This window comes from Bufo gargarizans, chromosome 5, assembly GCF_014858855.1.
Source record: "Bufo gargarizans isolate SCDJY-AF-19 chromosome 5, ASM1485885v1, whole genome shotgun sequence".
Lineage (NCBI taxonomy): Eukaryota > Metazoa > Chordata > Amphibia > Anura > Bufonidae > Bufo > Bufo gargarizans.
Window position 1 is genome coordinate 7,058,670 of NC_058084.1, and position 27,429 is coordinate 7,086,098.

A 27,429-nucleotide genomic window follows, 5' to 3' on the forward strand; every position below is an offset into this window, starting at 1 on the left:
CTGTCTCCTCCACTGATGAGCAAGGAATTGTCGGGAAAGAACGCTGTCCCACTGCTGAGACCCCCATCGATCAGCTGCAATCCGTGCAGGAAGTTAGCAGCAAGTGTTCTATTTCCCTGCAGCGCCACCGCAGGGGAAATGAAGTATTACAGAGCTCTAACTGAACTCAATAGGATAGCTGTGACATGAAGGTACCTGCTGTATCCTCCGGAGTAAGATAGTATTTGTAGACACTTTCTGCTCTGGGTAATAGGGGAGGCTCCGAAATGTAAGACCCCCCCCCATTAACCAAAAACATTTAAATAATTCTTTCTGGACCAGACTGTCCTGTCTAAAACAATAATAAGGTCCTCTGGACTTGATATTTAGTGTATACTATATATATTGTATTTATGTATTAGGTGTCACCAGTTGCCGGAGGAACGAGCGAGGTCTACGGTGTGATTATCGGGGACAGTTCCTCCCGTCCCAGCGAGATACTGCAACAAACAAGTATTTCTGTGTTGACAACTCTGGTGGGAAACTGCCGTGGACGGAAACTGACGTGGAGCTCACCGATGATCAGTGCTTGTGTAAGTAGCTGTACTGTTGAGTTACTTCTACTGAAATCATTATCACATGAAATCTACAAGAAAAGTTGAGTCATACTGTAAATATGATCCACTACTTATCCTGTACTGATCCTGAGTTACATCCTGTATTATACTCCAGAGCTGCACTCACTATTCTGCTGGTGGAGTCACTGTGTACATACATTACATTACTTATCCTGTACTGATCCTGGGTTACATCCTGTATTATACTCCAGAGCTGCACTCACTATTCTTCTGGTGCAGTCACTGTGTACATACATTACATTACTTATTCTGTACTGATCCTGAGTTACATCCTGTATTATACTCCAGAGCTGCACTCACTATTCTGCTGGTGCAGTCACTGTGTACATACATTACATTACTTATTCTGTACTGATCCTGAGTTACATCCTGTATTATACCCCAGAGCTGCACTCACTATTCTGCTGGTGGAGTCACTGTGTACATACATTACATTACTTATCCTGTACTGATCCTGAGTTAATTCCTGTATTATACTCCAGAGCTGCACTCACTATTCTGCTGGTGCAGTCACTGTGTACATACATTACATTACTTATCCTGTACTGAACCTGAGTTACATCCTGTATTATACTCCAGAGCTGCACTCACTATTCTGCTGGTGCAGTCACTGTGTACATACATTACTTATCCTGTACTGATCCTGGGTTACATCCTGTATTATACTCCAGAGCTGCACTCACTATTCTTCTGGTGGAGTCACTGTGTACATACATTTGTAATGCCCACGGCCGGGTCCCCGCGTCTGGGAGATCTCTTGCCCCTTAGGAGGTTTCTACGAAATATGTCCATCTTATAGAGCAAGTAAACGTGACGCCAGTTGCATTTAAGTAACGGGGACATGGAGTCCCTTTTGTAGATGGTAGTGTTGGTACCCAGGGTAGAAAGGTCAGAGTGGTGTTAAATAGGCCACAATATCCCTGGAGATGTTGTGTAGCACTTTGTCACGGTGTTCCTTACCTGAATACGGTTGGATCCCAGACATGGCCGTCCGAAGCAGTGCAAAAGGGTAGTTAACTTGGATAGTGTAGAAATAAAGTTGAGTCCAGACTTGGAGACCAGGCCTATCTGGAGCCTAAAGTTGCCCTCTCGGACAGATCCTCTGGGGGACTTGATAATTTCATTTTGTTTAGGGAGGCGTGCAAACTGTATTTTAGGCTACGTCCACACTCATCTGGGGATGAGAAACAGCGAGTCGGTGTGGTAATTTCCTTGCTTAAGGGGGATGCTCAGTCTTGGGCTTTTTCTCTGCCGACCGGATCAAAGTCTCTCCGGTCGGTGGATTCATTTTTCAAAGCTTTGGGCCTTATTTATGACGACCCAGATCGGACCTCTCTAGCCGAAACCAAGCTGCGCGGCCTTTGTCAGGGTGAGCGTTCCACTGAGATTTATTGCTCTGAGTTTAGGAGGTGGGCTACGGATACGGAGTGGAACGATCCTGCCCTCCGTAGCCAGTTTTGTCAAGGGTTATCAGAGAGGCTGAAGGACGCTTTGGCCCAGTGGCGTATCTATCACGAGGCAAACAAGGCATTTGCCTAGGGCGGCACTTGCCAATGGGGCGGCAAAATGCATTGTTTGCCCCTTGTCCCATCAGTCTTATATGCCGCCGGTATACTTAGAAGATCCGATGGTATATTCTAACCCCCAGGCGTTCCTATGGTGATGGGGAGGCTTGCCTGGGGGTTAGAATATACCATTGGATCTGAGTTTTCACGCTCTCAGTGAGAGCGTGAAAACTCAAATCCGATGGTATATTCTAACCCCCAGGTGTTCCCATGGTGACAGGGACGCTTGCCTGGGGGTTAGACTATACAGGGCCCCGCCGCTCACAGGAGAACATTTAAGAGATCACCAATGAATAAAGTTAAGGTTACTAATTCGTTTTTAAATGTTCTCCTGTGAGCGTCGGGGGGGGGGAATCTGTGGATGGCACTATTTAGGGGGGAAATCTGTGGATGGCACTGTTTAGGGGAGGGGGATCTGTGGATGGCACTGTTTAGGGGAGGGGGATCTGTGGATGGCACTGTTTAGGGGGGAGATCTGTGGATGGCACTGTTTAGGGGAGGGGGATCTGTGGATGGCACTGTTTAGGGGAGGGAGATCTGTGGATGGCACTGTTTAGGGGAGGGGGATCTGTGGATGGCACTGTTTAGGGGAGGGGGATCTGTGGATGGCACTGTTTAGGGGAGGGGGATCTGTGGATGGCACTGTTTAGGGGAGGGGGATCTGTGGATGGCACTGTTTAGGGGAGGGGGATCTGTGGATGGCACATAGGAAGGGGTGGGGTTTAGAGAGAAAGGGGTTTGGCCTTGACAGGAAGGGGTGGGTCAAATTTATATTAGGCGGTGCCCGAGTTTAGTCTCGCCTAGGGCAGCACAAAACCAAGATACACCACAGCTTTGGCCTTTCATGAAACCCCAGTGTCTCTAGAGGCTGCTATGTCTCTGGCTGTACACATTGATAGACGCCTGAGAGAGAGATCTAGGGGCCCCCACTCTCAGAACGTACCATCACATGATGTATCATCCTCCTCTGACACTTTGGATGAAGCTACTCCTGGGTTTTTGTCTGGGGACGAACCCATCCGCTTTTAAGCATACTGGTACTAGGAAGGGAGTGTGTTTTTCCTGCGGACAAAACGGACATTTTATCAGAGTATGTCTATACATTCAATGTAAAAAAAAAAAAGAGGGACATTTAATTCCCATCTGACTCTTGGAGGCGTGAGAGGAGAGTCATAAAATGTGCATTTGTCTTTTACTGGTAGTACCCGATTTCTCCTGACTGCTGAGGTGGCGCTAGAGTCAGAAACTGTGAGGATTGAGGTGTTTATCGACAGCGTGGCCGGGGTGAACCTGATTGATGCTCAGTTCGTCCATATGCACGGGTTGTCACCAAGTGCATTAGAAAAATACATTTCCGTTTTTGCTATCTTCTAGCACAGAAGTGTTTATCTCAAGTGGTGCATGATATCAGATTAACAGTTGGTGACTTTCATCAGGAATTCATCTCCTGTTTTGTGTTGGAGGGTCTCCCTGCTCCGGTGGTTCTGGGTTTACCGTGGTTAAGCAAGCACAATCAAACAATCGATTGGCAAGCTAGACCGGTTCTGGATTGGGGTGATTATTGCGTTGACAATTGTCTGAATTCACCTTTTTCTGTATTAACTACTAAGACATTACCTTCTTTTATATCTGATTTTGCCGATGTATTTTCTGAGAGTGGATCCCAGGATTTACCTCCGCATCGAGAATATGATTGTCCTATCAACCTTATTCCCGGAGCTAATTTGCCCAAATCTAGGCTGTATAGCCTTTCTGGACCTGAAATATTGTCCATGAGAGAGTATAATACTGAGAGTTTGGCTAATGGACAAAGACCTTCCAAATCTCCAGTGGCAGCAGGGTTTTTCTTTGTTAAAGTAAAAAGACGGAGGTCTTCGGCCATGTCTGGATTTCCGTGAACTCAATCGGATTACTGTCCGGGATCCTTACCCCTTCCCTTGATTCCTGATTTGTTTAACCAGATTGTTGGTGCCAAGGTCTTCTCCAAGTTGGACTTAAGGCCCCCTATAAGTATAATCTGGTCAGGATCAAGGAAGGGGATGAATGGAAGACGGCTTTCAATACTCCCGAGGGTCACTTCGAGAACCTGGTCATGCCTTTCGGGTTGACCAATGGTTCTGCGGTTTTCCAGCATTTTGTGAATAACATTTTTCATCCCCTTGTGGGAAGGTTTGTAGTCATGTATTTGGATGACATACTAATTTATTCTCCAGACGTGAAGGAAAGTGAAAAAAAAAATCGAAGTCGAGTTTGCCTTGCAAATGATAGGAAAAAAACGGACACGGACGACAATCTTGTGTGCCTCCGTGTTTTTTCACGGATCCATTGACTTGAATGGGTCCGTGAACTGTTGTCCGTGAAAAAAATAGGACAGGTCATATTATTTTTTTACGGACTGGAAACACGGATCACGGACGCGGATGACAAACGGTGCATTATCCGAGTTTTCTACGGACCCATTGAAAGTCAATGGGTCCGCAGAAAATAACAGAAAACGGACACGGAACACAACAACGGTCGTGTGCATGAGGCCTAAATGTGTGGCTGACAGGAAACGAAGGAATAAAGGGTCCGGACCTAAGAGTAGGTGATTCTGTGTGGCTGTCCACAAGAAACATGAAGTTGAAGGTACCTTCTTGGAAGTTGGGTCCAAGGTTTATTGGTCCATATAAGATCATTGCCATTATTAATCTTGTAGCTTTTCGTCTTGAACTTCCTCAGGTTCTGAAAATACAAAATGTGTTTCATAAATCTTTGTTGAAGGGATATGTTAAACCTTTGGAGCCGTCTTCCTTGCCACCCGCTACTGTCATGGTGGACGGCAGTTTGGAATTCCAGATCGCCAAGATAATTGACTCTCGAGCTCTTTGTAGATCTCTTCAGTATCTTGTTCACTGGAAGGGTTATGGACCTGAGGAGAGGATGTGGATACCGGCATCTGATGTGAATGCCAGTCGTTTGGTGAAAGCTTTTCACAGGTCTCACCCGGATAAGGTCGGTCCTGGGAGCCCGGAGGTCACCCGTAAAGGGGTGGGGGGGTTACTGCCACGGATGTACCGAGACATATGGATGTTCACGCGACAGTGAGTGGCAGGAGAACATGTGGTTTGGTTTGACATGTTTACCTTGTGGATCAGTAGGCGTCTGTGTTGTGTCTGGTACTGGCCGCACCCTTACCTTCCAGGTGTTGTTATTGTGGTCATTTAACTTTCCCTAGTTATAGTTGTCTCTCCCACAATGCTGTGCGGTTTATAGCTCCAGTTGGACCTGTGGATAGCTAGTGTTGGGATCTCGGCTGAGTTCCTGGTGCTGCCATAGCTTCTTAGAAGTGAAGTGTTACCTATCCCTTTGTACTTTGGCTTTTCTGTGTGTTGCATTTCTTTATTGTTTTGTATTAGGCCTTAGGGAGAATCCTGTTCATCCTTCCTTTTGGAGGAACACATTGTCTCTTTCCTGTAGTACCAGGGTCCTTTAGGGTTAGATAGGACATTAGGTATTGCTGTATATGAACTCACTTACCTCTGGGGTCTGTTCATACTGGTAGCCAGTCGGGGCTTTGATTAGGGTTTCCACTAGGAGGTGTCCATCTTCCTTCCCTAGTTCTCAGGCCTTATTTCCTTTCCCCTTTCCCTCCTATGTTCGGTGTGGGGGTTTCCCTCCCACATCAAAGCGTGACAATATCTGTCCTATTATGAGTGTTTATATAAAAAATAAAAATAAAAAAAATAACAGATTATAATTACATGTGACAACACCAGATGCCTGGGAAATCTATTTAATACAGATATGTGAAAATCACAAAAATATAGTATATTTAATATTTCTTTTTTATCTATTCAAAATGTTAAGTCTTAATAATCGGTCAAAAACAAGGTCTCTATAGCCTTTGGCTATTATATTATTATTATATGTCTTGGCGCGGGCATACACAATGACATCATCATGCTGCCTAAGACCCGGCACAGGCCGTTTCTTGGTGACCGCCTGCACTGTTCTACGAGAAAGGCTACTTTCACATTAGCGTTTTTTGTGGATCCGTCATGTATCTGCAAAAACGCTTCCGTTACAATAATACAACCGCATGCATCTGTCATGAACGGATCCAGTTGTATTATGTCTTCTACAGCCATGACGGATCCGTCATGAACACCATTGAAAGTCAATGGAGGATGGATCCGTTTTCTATTGTGTCAGAGAAAACGGATCCGTCCGAATTGACTTACATTGTGTGCCAGGATGGATCCATCTTGCTCCGCACCACATCGCGGACAGAAAAACGCTACTTGCAGTTATTCTGTCCGCCATGGGAACGCAGCCCCAGTCCATCAGAACGGAATGCATTTTGGAGCATTCCGTTTCATTCACTTCAGCTTTGTCCCCATTGTCAAAGCTAGGACCAGCCCTGCACCTCACATGGATCCAGAGATCCCCCCATTTATTGCTCTGCTAGATTTATATCAACCAACCAACAAGAATAAACTGAGATTAAACGGGTATATCATCAAAAATAAATCCTTTACTGAATAAATGACACATAAATGAGACATGAGACAACAGATAAAGAATGGCTACATCTGAGGAAGCATGTTAACACAAATGAAGAGGCGAGGGGAGTATACTAAAGTGCAAGTGCTAAATGGCAGATACCATATCAATAAGTGGTTACAGATTACACCGCGACATGTGGATGTGTAGTGGTTCCAATATATGGGACCATACAACAGCCAGCAAAAAGTGCAAGTGCAAGTGCATAAGAAGCTATACGGAGACAGGTCTTTGTGCAACATTAAAACAAAGCTTTTGAATGAATCGATTTGGATCCGAAGCCCGATTCGCTCACCCCTCCTGGCTATACAAAAGGTTTTAATTACGTGCAATTACAAAAGTATCCAGGTCCAGGTGCTGGTTTGAAAACTGTGACATTCCCTGTGACGCAGATTGTGAATTATCCTCGCTCTTTTTCTTAGGCTCCTTTCACACTTGTGTTGTTAATTACACGGATCCGTAAAAATTTTGCACATCAGGATGCATCCATTCCGTTAGGATGAAGTTGTATGAAAACAAAACGGATCCGTCACTAATACATTGAAGGCTCCTAAAAAAAAACGGATCCGTCACCATTGACTTACATTGTTTTCAGTGCCTAATCCGATTTTGTAACCGGACACAGGACCACAGCTTGCATGGGTTTTGTGTCCGGTCACAAAACAGAATGTCGTCAGAACGGAAGACTTCCTGATGGATCCTGAACAGGTCTCTTTCCATTCAGAATGCATGAACACTAAACGGAAACATTGTTTCCCGGTAATGAGATCCTCTGCCGGATTTCAGTATTGGAAAACGACGGCGCAAGTGTGAAAGTAGCCTTACATCTAGCTGCTGTGGGGACTCGCTCTGGTAGACAGGATTAGCGGACGCAGTATAGAGGCAACAACAAGTTCTTTGGATCAAACAGTTCAGTGTTTTATTCACATTTTAGGCAAGTGACAAAACAAGCATCATATTCAGACAAAAAGTCACCTTGCGGTGTTGGCGGTAATTCACACCATGCGGCAATTCTGCCTCAGAGTCCTTGCTGATAGCAGCACCAACCTGTTTTCACGCAAGTCTTCATCCAGACACAAGGCCCCCAGATCCCAACACAGAGACCTGGCTTCTGAGCCCATCTGCCTATTTAAGGACAGCCAGGTGCTGCCAAAACTCAGACCAGCATCAAAATTTAGGCAGATACTGTAGGACACCGCTGATCATGGATGAATGAAAGGATCTGATCGGCAAATATCAACCTGTTACACCTGGCTGTGGGCAGTATATCTGACCCTTGATGTGGATCTGAACAAAAGCCAGATAAAGGGGGAACTCCACTAATTATACTGTATTTACAGGATATTGATAGCACTTTTACGATCACTATGCCCCTTTGTTTCCTGGTAGCCATGTAATAGATATATCTTGCTTCTCAAAAATGAAATCAGAATCCACAGGGGCATGGGCTCAGAAGACCTCTGTGGCCCCCCCTTTGCCAGTCTTTTAGGGTTCCAGCAGTCAGAACCCTCACTGATCTGACATTTATTGAATATCCTATTGCAGGATCAGACTACACAAAAGTCTGTTTGTAGTCTGTAACCATGGAGACACAAGGGTCTGTACAGGAGCTGCAACATTGTTTCATTTTATCCATTTTAGATACATTAGAGCTATAAAACATGTCAGATGACTTCACTGGCAGAACATAACATTTCAGAAAATTTTCCTCTTTGTGGATTTGGCATCAGAATTACCATTGCCTAATCTTTGAAGATAAATTACAGTCGTCAGTTATCGAACCGAGATCTCCAAGTTTACTGAAGGTCAAACGGAAAAATACATTCTTGAAGATAAAAGCTGAAAAAAGTTCTCATTTCTAAACTGAACGAGACATCAGGGTCCTGACGGCGCCAATATTAACATCTAAGATAGAGAAAACATCCTGAAAGGCACCAATCATTTTTACTGCTCCATCTAAAATTGGAAAATAACGTAACTTTGCGATTGGGTCTTGATAAAGAATTTCCTATCGTTTTGTTTCTACAACTCCTATGCAGATGTGTCTCTCTCATGTAGGTCGGTCTCCTACTTCTTGGTTAGCAGGGGACAGGCAGCATGACAGGATAAGACCTCGTCCGCACGAAAGTGAAAAACGGACGTTTTCAGAACCAGTGAAAATCTATGGGACTATTCACACGGCCGTTTTCAGAACCAGTGAAAGTCTATGGGACTATTCACACGGCCATTTTCAGAACCAGTAAAAGTCTATGGGACTATTCACACGGCCGTTTTCAGAACCAGTGAAAGTCTATGGGACTATTCACACGGCCGTTTTGAGAACCAGTAAAAGTCTATGGGACTATTCACATGGCCATTTTTTAACGGCCAGTGAATAGCGGCCATCAAACAATAGGACATGTCCTATTTTTTGGCCATTTTCATGGACCCTATTGAAATCAATTAGACAGTTTTTAATGGCCATGTAGTCAAGAGTGCACCCATCTAATGGACGTTAAAAATGAGTGCACTAGGGTCTTTCAGGGGTTAAAATAAAAAATAACACCTTCACATGTGGGGAGACCCTTGCTAATCACCGGAGGCAGTAGGACATGACGCTCCCAGTGTGGTGATCCGTTTTTAATGGCCGTTTTTAACAAAATAGCCATTAAAAACTGATAGATGGCCAAAAAAATGGATGAACAAACTGATGCAAAATGGCCATGAAAAAGTGACAGTGTATCGATCTTTAAAAGGGCTATCCCATGAATTATGTAAAAAATGAAAATCACACATAAGCTAGTCCATGACAACCTGTTTCTAGCCCTGCACCTCACATGGATCCAGAGATCTCTCCATTCATTGCTCCTCCAATTGTTCTGCTAGATTAATTTCAAGGTGTCAGCTTAGGGGGCGTGTCCTTTCTCAGGGGGCGTGTCCGTCCTGCTTCAGTTGGTGTCAGTTGAAGGAAGGAACTGAGCACGTGCTTCCATCTCCGTGCGCAGGTCAGAGAAATTAGAAAAACAGCAAACAGCAGGTGGCGCTATGAAGATAGAGTTCAGTGAATAACCATGCTGCAGTGAGTAGCTATAAAACATTTTTAATTACATGCAATTACAAAAGTGTTCAGATCCAGCGCTGAATTAAAAACTATAGAATATTTTATTGGGCAACCCCTTTCATGGCAGTTAGTATTACTCTTGTGCGAATGTAATGCCATCTGCATTTTTTCTTGTGGACCCATTGACTTTAATGGGTTTGTACAGTGCATTTTACAGGCCAGAATAGGACATGGTCTATAACAGGGAGCATCAGGTACTGTTCATTTCCGTCATTTGATGGAGACGGCGCTTCCATTATTTTAATTGTTCTCCTTATGTAATGGACAGTTTTGTGATTATATTTATAATTTATTTTGTGCCATTAAATTTTTGCAGTTGCTAAAAAAAAATATAGAAACTGTCCTGGAATATACGTTACATAAAAAAACTCCTGGAATACCGTTCACTGCTGATATTAAAATGGATGTGATAAGACAACGCTGGAAACTTCCACTAGCGCTATTGTATTGTCCTTCTAGTGTTGCAGAGATTTGAACTGGTCCCAGTGGGCAATCTGATGGTCAGTAATGAGGATTCTGGAACAAATCAGTCCAGTCAAGTAAAGGAGAAGCGAGGACGACTGGTCGACTGCATCGCTGGTAAGTTATAAGCAGTACTTGAGAAGTAAGACAACTAGAGTGCAAGCTTCTGGGTCCAGCCCTGCTCTCGTGGTGAATTGTTTCACTGTTATTCCTAATTCCACTTCAGCAAAATGTTTGTTCTGTTTAGATGTTTGTATCATGTTGGTTGCTTTCTGCGTTTACTGTTTATACACTATTCCGCTGGTTGCCCTGGGAAACGGACTGCGCTTTAGCGCCACCCGGTGTCACCTAGTTACAGCTCAGCTATTGGGTCACATATCCGCACTGCTCCGGGGTAACCGTATTCTGAATATAGAGATGAACTGAGAAGAAAAGATTTTGTGACCAAATTACAAAAAATATTCTACGTAAATAGCAATTATTATGATATTGATATATGTTATGCTTATTATGGCTTCATTAAAGGGGTGTTCTGTGCCGATCCCTTGTTTTACCCGCTGTAGGCATAGACCATGGACCCCAGGACCTGACCATCATGGGTGGTGGGCCTCGATTAACTGCTGTTATCACATGAACATCACGTCACCGTATAGAGCTGGACAGGAAAAACCGGCGCTTGTAAAATAAAACCTGGAAAAACCCTTTAACCCCTTAAGGACACATGACGTACCGGTACGGCATGTTTCCCGAGTCCTTAAGGACACATGACGTACCGGTACGTCATGGCTTTAAATAGCGATGCCGGCGCTGCGGGGGTTAATCGGAACGGGATGCCGGCTGAAATCATTCAGCCGGCATCCTGTAACAATGCAGGGGGGGGTCATTTGACCCCCCCGCATCGACGATCGCAGAAAACCGCAGGTCAATTCAGACCTGCGGTTTTCTGCGTTTCCGGTCCATTCGGGTGTCCTGTGACCCGATGAACCGGAAAAAGACTGCGATCGGTGGCGTAATTTTACACCACCAATCGCAGTCTGAGGATTTGCAGAGGCGGAGCTGGCCCTGGTGCTGAACGCCGCTGTCCAGGGTGCTGATTGGTGCAGGGGAGAGAGGCGCGAGATTCAAACTTCCTGCGCTCCTCTCTCCCCTCCTCTTCCTGTCCAGCACCCTGACCGTGCAGCATCGTCCAGCACCAGCTCCTGTGTCCCCCTAATCGGCATCCATCACCCTCCTGCACCCATCGCCACCCAGGTAGGTTAGGGTCAGTGAGGGAGAGGCACCATTAGGAAGGGAAAGAAGGGAAAAGTTAGAAAAAAAAAAAAAAGCACATTTATTCCAAACTTTTTTGTTTCAGCTACCAGACCCCAGACCCCCCCTGCCACTTGCCCCCCTCCGCATCCCCCCCACCACCAGCCTGAGATTCCGGATTTCGCTGGCAATCCTGGAATCCAGATTCCCACAGTGGGGTTTACTGAAATAGACTTTTTTAGTTTTTTTTTCAGTAACCCACTGGTGAATTTGATGGTGGAGCAGACGAATCTGTACGCCCAACAGTTCGTCGCTCAAAACCCAGGCTCATTTTTGGCTAGACCCGGTGGCTGGACGCCGGTCAGTGCAGCCGAGATGAGGACATTTTGGGGCCTCGTGCTGCATATGGGTCTAGTGCAAAAACCCAGTGTCAGGCTGTACTGGAGTGGGGACGTCCTATACCAGACCCCACTGTACAGTACGGCCATGACACGCTCCCGGTTTGAGGCCATCCGGAAATGTCTGCATTATTCCGATAATGCAGCATGTCCACCCCGAGGTGATCCTGCCTATGACCGGCTGTATAAGATACGGCCGGTCATCGATCACTTTGGGGCCACATTTCAGCAGGCCTACGTACCTGGAAGGGAGGTCGCGGTTGATGAGTCTCTCGTTGCGTTCAAGGGGAGACTCAGTTTCCGCCAATACATTCCCACAAAGCGGGCGAGGTATGGCGTGAAGCTATACAAAATTTGTGAGAGTACCTCAGGGTACACTTACAAATTTCGTGTGTACGAGGGGCGAGATTCCCGGATTCAACCACCAGAATGTCCCCCCACTCTGGGTGTTACCGGGAAACTCGTGTGGGACCTTATGTACCCACTGCTGGATAAGGGTTACCACTTGTACGTGGACAATTTTTATACCAGCATTCCCTTGTTCAGGTCCCTTGCCGCCAGATCCACGTTCGCTTGTGGGACCGTGCGGAAAAATCAACGCGGCCTCCCTGCCCACCCCCTCCAGGTACCTATCCCCAGGGGTGAGACCCGTGCCCTTACCAGTGGAAGCCTGTTGCTGGTCAGGTATAAGGACAAGAGGGATGTCCTTATGCTGTCCACAATCCACGGTAACGGCACCACCCCAGTCTCTGTGCGAGGTACCACGGCAACGGTCCTCAAGCCCGATTGTATCGTCGACTACAATCGGTATATGGGAGGAGTTGATCTCTCTGATCAAGTCCTCAAGCCATATAATGCCATGCGCAAAACCCGGGCATGGTACAAAAAAGTTGCGGTCTACTTGGTGCAGGTTGCCATGTACAACTCTTTTGTACTATCCCGAAGCGCTGGCAGCACAGGGACATTCCTCCAATTCTATGAGGCAGTCCTCAAAGACCTGATCTTTTCGGACCGGGAAAGAGCAGGCCGGAGTACCTCGGGAACTGGAGGTGCCCGGATCGTCCCTGGCCAACACTTTCCAGGTGTGGTCCCCCATACTGGAAAGAAGGGACGAACCCAAAAAAGATGCAGTGTGTGTCACAAGAGGGGGATACGGAAGGACACCACTACTCAGTGTGACACTTGCCCCGATCATCCGGGCCTCTGCGTTATCGATTGCTTCAGGGAGTATCACACTTCCATGGAGTACTAAATTTTTATAATCTCCAACAGTCCCCTAGAGAACATAAAACACTATGTCTCTCAGACTTTGGAGACACAAAAACAATTTTTTTTCCCCCAAAAAATATTAGTTTTAGTGCAGGCATCCTCAAACTGCGGCCCTCCAGATGTTGTAAAACTATAACTCCCAGCATGCCCAGACAACCTACAGCCATCAGCAGGGCATGGTGGGAATTGTAGTTTTACAACATCTGGAGGGCCGCAGTTTTAGGATGCCTGCTTAGTGTCTCCAAAGTCTGAGAGCCATACATATTGGGCATCGTCGCGTGCGTAAAAGTCGTCGCTATAAAAATAACATTTGACCAAACCCCTCGGATGAACGGTGTTAAAAATATAAAATAAAAACGGTGCCAAAACACCCATTTTTGGGCAAAATTTCCATTTGAATCCTTTTTTTCCAGTAATAAAGCAAGGGTTAACAGCCAAAAAAACTCAATATTTATGGCCCTGATTCTGTAGTTTGCAGAAACACCCCATATGTGGTCGTAAATGGCTATATAGCCGCACGGCAGGGCATAGAACGAAGGGAACTCCATATGGTTTCTGGAAGGCAGATTTTGATGGACAGTTTTTTTTTTTGACACCATGTCCCATTAGAAGCCCCCCCTGATGTAGCCTAGACTAGAAACTCCAAAAAAGTGACCCCATCTAAGAAACTACACCCCTCAAGGTATTCAAAAGTTACTTTATAAACTTTGTTAACCCTTTAGGTGTTCCACAAAACTAAATAGCAAATGTAGAAAAATTTTAGAATTTTATTTTTTTGTTACCTTGCCTCAAAAAAGTGTAATATAGAGCAACCAAATATCAAATTTACCCCAAAAATAGTCCCAAAACAACAACCACCTTATCCCGTAGTTTCCTAGATGGGGTCACTTTTATGGAGTTTCTACTCTAGGGGTGCATCAGGGGGCTTGAAAGGGTACATGGTGTAAATAAACCAGTCCAGCAAAATCTGCCTTCCAAAAACCATATGACGTTCCCCTTCTTCTATGTCCTGCCGTTTAGCCAAATAGTAGTTTACGACCACATCTGGGGTGTTTCTGCAAACTACAGAATCAGGGCAACCCATTTTGAGTTTTGTTTGGCTGTTAACCCATTTTTTTCAGTAATAAAGTAAGGGTTAAAATGGAAAATTTTCCAAAAAATAGAAATTTCTAAATTGTTTCTCCATCTGCCATTAACTCTTGTGGAACACCTAAAGGGTTAACAAAGTTTGTAAACCCAGTTTTGAATACCTTGAGGGGTGTACTTTCTTAGATGGAGTCACTTTTTTGAAATTTTTATTCTAGGGGTACAACAGGGGGCTTCAAATGGGACATGGTATAAACAAAACCAGTCCTGCCAAATCTGCCTTCCAAAACCCATATGGTGTTCCCCTCCTTCTATGTCCTCCCGTTCGGCCAAACAGTAGTTTACGACCACATATGGGGTGTTTTTGCAAACTACAGAATCAGGGTAACCCATTTTGAGTTTTGTTTGGCAGTTAACCCTTGTTTTACTCCTGGAAAAAATTGATTATATTGGAAAATTTTCCAAAAAATAGAAATTTCTAAATTGTTTCTCCATCTGCCAATAACTCTTGTGGAACACCTAAAGGGTTAACAAAGTTTGTAAACCCAGTTTTAAATACCTTGAGGGGTGTACTTTCTTAGATGGAGTCACTTTTTTTGAAATTTCTATTCATGGGGTGCAACAGGGGGCTTCAAATGGGACATGGTATAAACAAAACCAGTCCTGCAAAATCTGCCTTCCAAAACCCATATGGTGTTCCCCTCCTTCTATGTGCTCCCGTTTGGCCAAACAGTAGTTTACGACCACATATGGGGTGTTTTTGCAAACTACAGAATCAGGGCAACCCATATTGAGTTTTGTTTGGCTGTTAACCCTTATTTTATTGCTGGAAAAAATGGGTTAAAATGGAAAATTTTCCAAAAAATAGAAATTTCTAAATTGTTTCTCCATCTGCCATTAACTCTTGTGGAACACCTAAAGGGTTAACAAAGTTTGTAAACCCAGTTTTGAATACCTTGAGGGGTGTACTTTCTTAGATGGAGTCACTTTTTTGAAATTTTTATTCTAGGGGTACAACAGGGGGCTTCAAATGGGACATGGTATAAACAAAACCAGTCCTGCCAAATCTGCCTTCCAAAACCCATATGGTGTTCCCCTCCTTCTATGTCCTCCCGTTCGGCCAAACAGTAGTTTACGACCACATATGGGGTGTTTTTGCAAACTACAGAATCAGGGCAACCCATTTTAAGTTTTGTTTGGCAGTTAACCCTTGTTTTACTCCTGGAAAAAATTGATTATATTGGAAAATTTTCCAAAAAATAGAAATTTCTAAATTGTTTCTCCATCTGCCAATAACTCTTGTGGAACACCTAAAGGGTTAACAAAGTTTGTAAACCCAGTTTTGAATACCTTGAGGGGTGTACTTTCTTAGATGGAGTCACTTTTTTGAAATTTCTATTCTAGGGGTGCAACAGGGGGCTTCAAATGGGACATGGTATAAACAAAACCAGTCCTGCAAAATCTGCCTTCCAAAACCCATATGGCGTTCCCCTCTTTCTACGTGCTCCCGTTTGGCCAAACAGTAGTTTACGACCACATATGGGGTGTTTCTGCAAACTACAGAATCAGGGCAACCCATTTTGAGTTTTGTTTGGCAGTTAACCCTTGTTTTTTTCCTGGAAAAAATTTATTATATTGGAAAATTTTCCAAAAAATCTAAATTCTAAAAATGTATGTCCATTTGCCATGAAGTGTTGTGGAAGACCTAAAGGGTTAACAAAGTTTGTAAAAACAGTTTTGAATACCTTGAGGGGTGTAGTTTCTAGAATGGGGTCATTTTTGGGTGGTTTCTATTATGTAAGCCTCACAAAGTGACTTCAAACCTGAACTGGTCCATAAAAAGTGGGATTTTGAAGATTTCTGAAAATTTCAAAATTTGCTTCTAAACTTCTAAGCCTTGTAACATCCCCAAAAAATAAAATATCATTCCCAAAATGCTACAAACATGAAGTAGACATATGGGGAATGTAAAGTCATCACAATTTTTGGGGGTATTACTATGTATTACAGAAGTAGAGAAACTGAAACTTTGAAATTTGCAAATTTTTCAAAATTTTTGGTAAATATGGTATTTTTTTATGCAAAAAAATTAACTTTTTTGACCCAATTTTAGCCATGTGTCATGAAGTACAATATGCGACGAAAAAACAATCTCAGAACGGCCTGGGTAAGTCAAAGCGTTTTAAAGTTATCAGCACTTAAAGTGACAGTGGTCAGATTTGCAAAAAATGGCCTGGTCCTTAAGGTGAAATAGGGCTGTGTCCTTAAGGGGTTAAGCTCATATTTCTGCATTGTATCTTATTCTTATTGTTACAGATTGTTCTATGGATGAAGATTGCGACTACCTGGCAGTATCTACAAATGGCAGTGGAGTGACATGTCAGCTGTACTCCGGGGAAGGATCCGACATCATGTGCACCACAGATAATCCCGTATGGCCAAATTTACTCACTGTGTCAGCTTTACTCACTGTGCCAAACTTACTGCATCAGCTTTACTCACTGTGCCAACCTTACTGCGTCAGCTTTACTCACTGTGCCAAACTTACTCACTGTGCCAACTTTACTGCGTCAGCTTTACTCACTGTGCCAAACTTACTGCGCCAGCTTTACTCACTGTGCCAAACTTACTGTGTCAGCTTTACTAACTGTGCCAGAGTTACTCACTGTCCCAGCTTTACTCACTGTGCCAACCTTACTGCGTCAGCTTTACTCACTGTGCAAGCGTTACTGCGCCATCTTTACTCACTGTGCCAAAGTTACCCACTGTGCCAGCCTTACCCACTGTGCCAGCCCCAAGCTGTAGACCGCCAGTATACATGGTAAAACGAGCTCCCAGGAGCCACTTATCGTGGAGGCAAGAAATACATCATACAGGCAAAAAGTCCCATTTTAGATTCCCCTAAAGGCAGATATTGGGGGACGGGTGAGTTCCTCCACGGATCTAATGTCAGAAGTATCTTAGAGGCTTGTCTGAAGTTGTGATCCGTGGACGAGGCTGCAGAGCTGTATTACAGGCAGAGCCTCTAGGTTCGTCTCTTCCAGCCCAGTGCAGATGGATTGCAGCTTACAGAATACTGAATGCAGCTCTGGGGGTGGCAGGAGTTTGACATGTCAGGCAGAATCAAAAAAGCAAATTTTAAGTTGATTTTTGCTGCAAATTGATGTTCAGATCTAGATTTACAGATCTAGGGAGTTATAAAAGACCCTAAGGCCTCTTTCACACGGGCGTTGCGGGTGCGTTGTGGGAGCACGCACGATTTTTCTGCGCGAGTGCAAAACATTGTAATGCGTTTTGCACTCGCGTGAGAAAAATCGCGCATGTTTGGTACCCAAACCCGAACTTCTTCACAGAAGTTCGGGCTTGGGATCGGTGTTCTGTAGATTGTATTAGTTTCCCTTATAACTTGGTTATAAGGGAAAATAATAGCATTCTGAATACAAAATGCATAGTAAACCAGCGCTGGAGGGGTTAAAAAAAAATAAAAAAAAAATTTGACTCACCTTAATCCACTTGATCGCGCAGCCGGCATCTCCTTCTGTCTTCACCTTAGCTGTGTGCAGTAACAGGACCTGTGGTGACGTCACTCCGGTCATCACATGGTCCTTCACATGATCTTTTACCATGGTGATGGAACATGTGATGACCGTAGTGATGTCACCACAGGTCCTTTTCCTGCACACAGCACAGAAGAAGACAGAAGGAGATGCCGGCTGTGCGATCAAGTGGATTAAGGTGAGTTAAATTATTTTTTATATTTTTTTTAACCCCTCCAGCCCTATTGTACTATGCATTCTGTATTCAGAATGCTACTATTTTCCCTTATAACCATGTTATAAGGGAAAATAATAATGATCGGGTCTACATCCCGATCGTCTCCTAGCAACCGTGCGTGAAAATCGCACCGCATCCGCACTTGCTTGCGATTGTCACGCAGCCCCATTCACTTCTATGGGGCCTGCGTTACGTGAAAAACGCAGAATATAGAACATGCTGCGATTTTCACGCAACGCACAAGTGATGCGTGAAAATCACCGCTCATGTGAACAGCCCCATAGAAATGAATGGGTCGGGATTCAGTGCGGGTGCAATGCGTTCACCTCACCCATTGCACCCGCGTGGAATACTCGCCCGTGTGAAAGGGACCTTAGTGTAGGCAGGAGATGATGATTTTCCTGTCGGGTGGCAGTTTTTTGCCAGTCAGTGCAGTCGCTGTAGCTTTCTTATTGTTGTGCCCATTGTCTTCCAGACTCCTGGTGCCCTGGGTAACTCTGCATCCACCACCATGGACGGCCTCCGCTGCCAGTATAAAATAAAACTGATGACCGTAGACAGTGTTGCTGTATACCGGAAACGGGGTGAGAATATTTATCAATGTCATTTAATACATTGAAAGTTTTTTGTAAATCAAGGGAGAAAATAAGTGTACAGACTATGAGCAGCATAAAGGTAATCTCCATACAATAAGGAGTCACTCTGCATTACTTAATGCTACGTAATGTATGTACACAGTGACTCCACCAGCAGAATAGTGAGTGCAGCTCTGGAGTATAATACAGGATGCAACTCAGGATCAGTACAGGATAAGTAATGTATGTACACAGTGACTGCACCAGCAGAATAGTGAGTGCAGCTCTGGAGTATAATACAGGATGCAACTCAGGATCAGTACAGGATAAGTAATGTATGTACACAGTGACTGCACCAGCAGAATAGTGAGTGCAGCTCTGGAGTATAATACAGGATGTAACTCAGGATCAGTACAGGATAAGTAATGTATGTACACAGTGACTGCACCAGCAGAATAGTGAGTGCAGCTCTGGAGTATAATACAGGATGTAACTCAGGATCAGTACAGGATAAGTAATGTAATGTAATGTATGTACACAGTGACTGCACCAGCAGAATAGTGAGTGCAGCTCTGGGGTATAATACAGGATGTAACTCAGGATCAGTACAGGATAAGTAATGTAATGTATGTACACAGTGACTGCACCAGCAGAATAGTGAGTGCAGCTCTGGAGTATAATACAGGATGTAACTCAGGATCAGTACAGGATAAGTAATGTAATGTATGTACACAGTGACTGCACCAGCAGAATAGTGAGTGCAGCTCTGGAGTATAATACAGGATGTAACTGAGGATCAGTACAGGATAAGTAATGTAATGTATGTACACAGTGACTGCACCAGCAGAATAGTGAGTGCAGCTCTGGAGTATAATACAGGATGTAACTCAGGATCAGTACAGGATAAGTAATGTAATGTATGTACACAGTTACCTGACTTTTTGTCTAGATTATTCCTACAGTAAACATAGCGCTTCTTTACTTCCTAGTAGCCATTGTGATGTCTTCTCCAGCATTTCCTCCACAAGCAGCAGAACAATAATTGATAATTTATTGTCTTTTTGTAATTTTTCCGTTGCTCTTATCAGGACAAGAGTTTGGTGATCACGGAGGCTTTACCCGCACTGACTTCGCTAATGCATTCTCTGGAGTGTACACTGCAATGCTTTTCCCATCCAGTGGTGGCGCCAGTTTCACGGATGGATATTTCACGTGTCGCCAAACGTGCGCTCAGGACTCCTGCTGTGATGGCTTCATACTTAGCCGGGTCATATTAAATCAAGGTAATAATACTCCACCATACCACATTCTGGTGTAGACCATGAAGACCTTCCTGTCAGGTCACTGAGGTGGAGATTCGCTAAGAGTCGCAGGGATGCAGCTATAGAGCAGTCAGACCCAGGACCTGGAGCTTAGAGGGATCCAAAGGCTCCTCTGCCACAGACACAAATATAAATGGCACATGACAGGTGGGGGGCCATTTAGCAGATTTTGCAGTGGAGCCCCTGGAACTACAGGTTACACCTGTGCTGGAAATACCGTATAATCAGGGGTGCACCACCCATGAGGCGATTGCCAGCACCAGGTTTCTGCAGTATAGTAATAAGAAGCACAATAGGCACAGTATGTGGCGCTGTATTACCCTGTATGTTTTGTAGTGCTGCATGTCTTTAACAGTAAGGCCTCTTTCATACGGGCGTTGCGGGAAAAATGTGCGGGTGCGTTGCGGGAACATGCGCAATTTTTCGGCGTGAGTGCAAAACATTGTAATGCGTTTTGCACGCGCGTAAGAAAAATCTGCGTGTTTGGTACCCAAAACTGAACTTCTTCACAGAAAATCAGGCTTGGGATCGGTGTTCTGTAGATTGTACTATTTTTCCCTTATAACATGGTTATAAGGGAAAATAACAGCATTCTGAATACAGGATGCATAGTACAATAGGGCTGGAGGGGTTAAAAAAATAAATAAATAATTTAACTCACCTTAATCCACTTGCTCGCGCAGCCGGCATCTCTTCTGTCTGTCTTCTTTGCTGTGTACAGGAAAAGGACCTGTGGTGACGTCACTGCGCTCATCACATGGTCCATCACATGATATTTTACCATGGTGATGGATCATGTGATGACCGGAGTGACGTCACCACAGGTCCTTTTCCTGCACACAGCAAAGAAGAAGACAGAAGAGATGCCGGCTGCGCGATCAAGTGGATTAAGGTGAGTTAAATTTTTATTTTATTTTTTTTAACCCCTCCAGCGCTGTTTTACTATGCATTCTGTATTCAGAATGCTATTCTTTTCCCTTATACCCATGTTATAAGGGAAAATAATAATGATCGGGTCTCCATCCCGATCGTCTCCTAGCAGCCGTGCGTGAAAATCGCACTTGCTTGCGGATGCTTGTGATTTTCACGCAACCCCATTCACTTCTATGGGGCCTGCGTTACGTGAAAAACGCACAAAGAGGAGCATGCTGGAATTTTCACGCAATGAACAAGTGATGCGTGAAAATCACCGCTCGTGTGCACAGCCCCATAGAAATGAATGGGTCCGGATTCAGTGCGGGTGCAATGCGTTCAACTAGCGCATGGCATCCGCGCGGAATACTCGCCCGTGTGAAAGGGGCCTAAGGCTGGAGGGAAGAGGTTAGGTTGAGAATTTGGCATGGGGGGGCGCCATTTAAATTTTTGCCTCAGGCAGCAGAAAGGATAGATGCACTGGTGCGTATAATTCCTTTATTTGTTACTGTATTCAGTCTTTTCAGTAGTATCTGTTTCTGGGAAAGCTGGGTGACAACCGATAAATCTACTGTAACCTCCCATAGGGGTTTGCTATGTCTCCTGTCCCATATCAGTGCATATTAGGGGAAGTGGCTGAAGTGCTTTGAGATTGATTAGCGCCTATGGCTCCTCCAGTCCTGCGTCCCTATGACAACACTTCTTGTCTGCACTCTGGTTATTCGGTCTTGTCTTAGGGCCATAGAATGGATCTATCACCATCCACACAAATGTCGTATGGGATTAGAAAAACAGCCCCACTCCTGTCCTCAGTTTGATTGTGGTATTGCAGCTCAGGTCCATGTCCCTATGATAAGCACCAGAGCCCAGAACAGGGAGTGTGGTGATGGGGAAGTAAATAGTACCAATCTATAGTTGTCATGTACAGTCAGGTCCATAAATATTGGGACATCGACACAATTCTAACATTTTTGGCTCTATAGACCACCACAATGGATGTGAAATGAAACGAAAAAGATGCGCTTTACCTGCAGACTGTCAGCTGTAATTTGAGGTATTTACATCCAGATCAGGTGAACGGTGCAGGAATTACAACAGTTTGCATCTGTGCCTCCCACTTGTTAAGGGACCAAAAGTAATGGGACACTTGGCTTCTCGGCTGTTCCATGGCCCGGTGTGTGTTATTCCCTCATTATCCCAATTACAATGAGCAGATAAAAGGTCCAGAGGTCATTTCCAGTTTGCTATTTGCATTCGGAATCTGTTGCTCTCAACTCTCAAGATGAGATCCAAAGAGCTGTCACCATCAGTGAAGCCATCATTAGGCTGAAAAACACAACAAACCCATTAGAGAGATAGCAAAAACATTAGGCGCGGCCAAAACAACTGTTTGGAACATTCTTATAAAGAAGGAACGCGCCGGTGAGCTCAGCAACACCAAAAGACCCGGAAGACCTCGGAAAACAACTGTGGTGGATGACCAAAGAATTCTTTCCCTGGTGAAGAAAACACCCTTCACAACAGTTGGCCAGATCAAGAAGACTCTCCAGGAGGTAGGTGTATGTGTGTCAAAGTCAACAATCAGGAGAAGACTTCACCAGAGTGAATACAGAGGGTTCACCACAAGATGTAAACCATTGGTGAGCCTCAAAAACAGGAAGGCCAGATTAGAGTTTGCCAAACGACATCTAAAAAAGCCTTCACAGTTCTGGAACAACATCCTATGGACAGATGAGACCAAGATCAACTTGTACCAGAGTGATGGGAAGAGAAGAGTATGGAGAAGGAAAGGAACTGCTCATGGTCCTAAGCATACCACCTCATCAGTGAAGCATGGTGGTGGTAGTGTCATGGTGTGGGCATGTATGGCTGCCAATGGAACTGCTTCTTTTGTATTTATTGATGACGTGACTGCTGACAAAAGCAGCAGGATGAATTCTGAAGTGTTTCGGGCAATATTATCTGCTCACATTCAGCCAAATGCTTCAGAACTCATTGGACGGCGCTTCACAGTGCAGATGGACAATGACCCAAAGCATACTGCAAAAGGAACCAAAGAGGTTTTTAAGGGAAAAAAGTGGAATGTTCTGCAATGGCCAAGTCAATCCTCTGACCTGAATCCGATTGAGCTGCATTTCACTTGCTGAAGACAAAACTGAAGGGAAAATGCCCCAAGAACAAGCAGGAACTGAAGACAGTTGCAGTAGAGGCCGGGCAGAGCATCACCAGGGATGAAACCCAGCGTCTGGTGATGTCTATGCGTTCCAGACTTCAGGCTGTAATTGACTGCAAAGGATTTGCAACCAAGTATTAAAAAGTGAAAGTTTGATTTATGATTATTATTCTGTCCCATTACTTTTGGTCCCTTTACAAGTGGGAGGCACATATGCAAACTGCTGTAATTCCTGCACCGTTCACCTGATTTGGATGTAAATGCCCTCAAATTAAAACTGACCGTCTGCAGGTAAAGCACATCGTGTTCCTTTCATTTCAAATCCATTGTGGTGGTGTATAGAGCCAAAAATGTTAGAATTGTGTCCATGTCCCAATATTTATGGACCTGACTGTATATACTGTATACTATATCATTGCTACTTCTCCTTTAACCCCTTAAGGACACAGGACGTACCGGTACGTCCTAACTTTAAATAGGCATTCAGGCGCCCTAGGGGTTAATCTGAACAGGATGCCGGCTAAAATCATTCAGCCGGCATCCTGTCACAACGACAGGGGGGGTCATGTGACCCCCCCGTATCGGCGATCGCAGCAAACCGCAAGTCAATTCAGACCTGCGGTTTGCTGCGCTTTTTGCAGTTTCTGATCCCCGCGGTCCCTGACCGCGGGGATCAGAAACTTTAGAGTGCCTAAAAATCAAGATTTCACCTCCCCCTGCACCCCTGCACGATTTGATGGCGGCGGGTGGTGCAGGGGGGGTGTCGCAGGCGGTGGGGGCGTTGCGGGAGGCGGGCGGTGCGGCAGGCGGGATCGCGATCCCCCGCCCGCCTCCCCTTGAAAATTTGTTGGCGTCTAGTGGGTATACCAGGGTGTCAGCACATTGCTGACACCCTGGTATAAACGGCTGACATCTGCGCAGATGTCAGCCATTTAACCCTTTCCATACCGCGGTCCGTACGGACCGCTGTATGGAAAAGGTTAACTGTCATCGGTCAGGGAGCTCCCTCCCTCTCCCATCGGGGGGCTGCTGTGCCTTTGCAGCCTCCCAATGGAGAGGGAGAGAGCCCCCAGGCAGCCCCCCGAAGCCCCGTCCTCACCCTTCCCCGTCTGCGAAGTTGTGGCAGACGGGGAAGGTTCCCATGGCAACAGGACGCCTGCTGTCCATGGTGCTGAACAGATCTATGCTAAAAGCATAGATCTGTTCAGTGTAAGTAAAATACAGTACAGAACCCTATATTGTTCTGTACTGTATTTTACAGACATCAGACCCACTGGATCTTCAAGAACCAAGTGGGTCTGGGTCAAAAAAAAAAAAAAAAAAGTGAAATAAGTTAAGATGAAAAAAAAACATTTATCACTGAATAAAAAAAATTAAAAAAAATACACTACACATATTCGGTATCGCCGCGTCCGTAACGACCTGATCTATAAAACGGTCATGTTACTTTCCCCGCACGGTGAATGCCATAAAAATAAAAATATAAAAACTATGAGAAAATTTAAATTTTGCCCACCTTACTTTCCAAAAAAGGTAATAAAAGTGATCAAAAAAGTCGCATGTACGCCAAAATAGTGCCAATCAAACCGTCATCTCATCCCGCAAAAAATGAGACCCTACTCAAGATAATCGCCCAAAAACTGAAAAAACTATGGCTCTTAGACTATGGAAACACTAAAACATTATTTTTTTTTTGTTTCAAAAATAAAATCATTGTGTAAAACTTACATAAATAAAAATAAAGTATACATATTAGGTATCGCCGCGTCCGTATCGACCGGCTCTATAAAAATATCACATGACCTAACCCCTCAGGTGACCACCGTAAAAAAAAAAAAAATATTTAAACGGTGTCAAAAAAGCCATTTTTTGCCATCTTAAGTCACAAAAAGTGTAATAGCAAGCGATCAAAAAGTCATATGCACCCCAAAATAGTGCCAATCAAACCGTCATCTCATCCCGCAAAAAATGAGACCCTACTCAAGATAATCGCCCAAAAACTGAAAAAACTATGGCTCTTAGACTATGGAGACACTAAAAATTGTTTTGGTTTTAAAAATGAAGTTATTGTATAAAACTTACATAAATAAAAAAATTGTATACATATTAGGTATCGCCGCGTCCGTGACAACCTGCTCTATAAAATTACCACCTGATCTAACCTGTCAGATGAATGTTGTAAATAACAAAACAAAACGTGCCAAAAAATCTATTTCTTGTTACCTTGCCGCACAAAAAGTGTAATATAGAGCAACCAAAAATCATATGTACCCTGAACTAGTACCAACAATACTGCCACCCTATTCCGTACTTTCTAAAATGGGGTCACTTTTTTGGAGTTTCTACTCTAGGGGTGCATCAGGGGGGCTTCAAATGGGACATGGTGTCAAAAAAACAGTCCAGCAAAATCTGCCTTCCTAAAACCGTATGGCATTCCTTTCCTTCTGCGCCCTGCCGTGTGCCCGTACAGCAGTTTACGACCACATATGGGATGTTTCTGTAAACTACAGAATCAGCGCCATAAATAATGAGTTTTGTTTGGCTGTTAACCCTTGCTTTGTAACTGGAAAAAAAATATTAAAATGGAAAATCTGCCCAAAAAGTGAAATTTTGAAATTGTATCTCTATTTTCCATTAAATCTTGTGCAACACCTAAAGGGTTAACAAAGTTTGTAAAAATAGTTTTGAATACCTTGAGGGGTGTAGTTTCTTAGATGGGGTCACTTTATGGAGTTTCTACTCTAGGGGTGCATCAGGGGGCTTCAAATAAGGACATGGTGTCAAAAAAACTGTCCAGCAAAATCTGCCTTCCAAAAACCATACGGCGCACCTTTCACTTTACGCCCCGCTGTGTGGCCGTACAGTAGTTTACGGCCACATATGGGGTGTTTCTGTAAACGGCAGAGTCAGGGCAATAAAGATACAGTCTTGTTTGGCTGTTAACCCTTGCTTTGCTAGTGGAAAAAATGGGTTAAAATGGAAAATTAGGCAAAAAAATGAAATTCTCAAATTTCATCCCCATTTGCCAATAACTCTTGTGCAACACCTAAAGGGTTAACGAAGTTTGTAAAATCAGTTTTGAATACCTTGAGGGGTGTAGTTTATAGAATGGGGTCATTTTTGGGCGGTTTATTATTTATTATTATGTAAGCCTCGCAAAGTGACTTCAGACCTGAACTGGTCCCTAAAAATTGGGTTCTTGTAAATTTCTGAAAAATTTCAAGATTTGCTTTTAAACTTCTAATCCTTGTAACATCCCCCAAAAAATAAAATATTATTCCCAAAATAATTCAAACATGAAGTAGACATATGGGGAATGTTAAGTCATCACTATTTTTGGGGGTATTACTATGTATTACAGAAGTAGAGAAACTGAAACTTTGAAATTTGCAAATTTTTCAATTTTCTTTGGTAAATTAGGTATTTTATTATGCAAAAAAATAAATTTTTTGACTTCATTTTACCAGTGTCATGAAGTACAATATGTGACGAAAAAACAATCTCAGAATGGCCTGAATAAGTTAAAGTGTTTTAAAGTTATGAGCACTTAAAGTGACACTGGTCAGATTTGCAAAAAAATGGCCTGGTCCTTAAGGTGAAATAAGGCTGTGTCCCTAAGGGGTTAAAACCCATTGAAGCCCCCTGAATGGCGCTGCTCTGAGCGGCGGTCTGCACTAAAGATCAATAGACTTCAAAGTCATCTCATATTTGGAGACATCAAAAGAAAGTGAAGATTTTGCTGAGCACCAGGAAAATGTCACGAGGGGAGCAGATGAGTTTGACAGATTTTGCCAATTTAAAGGGACAATTAACAAAAGGAAATTAAATTAACACTTCTGATGTTGGCGGGGTCCAGACACGCGAGATGTGCAAGTAACTAGCGCCAAATGTGGGGTTGGGGGCAGGACGCACAGCATCATCTGCTCACCTTCTGCAGTGGGGCAGGAGACATTGATCTGCGTTGATAAAGGCACATTCCTGATTCCTGGGACAATACTGAATTCATTACTATGGCATTAAGATCAAGAGTCAGAAGTCTGAGGAACTCAAATTTCATGATTGAAACAACCTACAGTTATACACAGCATGGCGGAAATGTGTACTACCCCTTTAAAAGTTCAGGCCAGCGCATCCACCGATTATCATGCTGTTATTTATGGGAAGTAAATGTCTATAGAGGTTCAGAAAGTAGAGTTCCCTTCTGATACAGGGCTCCAAATCCCCTTCTTAGACAGGGAGGTCTGGTTACCCGCAGCCACCACTAGAGGGAGCTACTGCTTTTATACTGAGCTCGAAACTAGCAGTCTGCTCCTGAGCTCCCTCTAGTGGCGGCTGCAGGTAACAACAACTGGATGATCTAACTTGGTTTTGGAGCTCTGTGTA

General features: G+C 44.1%; 1 protein-coding gene across 1 annotated transcript in view; it reads left to right on the top strand.

Moving 5' to 3' along the window:
- The window catches only part of TG (thyroglobulin), a 173,757-nt gene that overhangs the window by 54,923 nt on the left and 91,405 nt on the right, over positions 1 to 27,429 (top strand). The window contains exons 22-26 of the mRNA XM_044293695.1: positions 402 to 572; positions 10,287 to 10,406; positions 16,607 to 16,722; positions 18,540 to 18,648; positions 19,728 to 19,922. Coding sequence (XP_044149630.1) covers positions 402 to 572; positions 10,287 to 10,406; positions 16,607 to 16,722; positions 18,540 to 18,648; positions 19,728 to 19,922 — 711 coding nt within the window. The remainder of the gene's footprint in view (positions 1 to 401; positions 573 to 10,286; positions 10,407 to 16,606; positions 16,723 to 18,539; positions 18,649 to 19,727; positions 19,923 to 27,429) is intronic.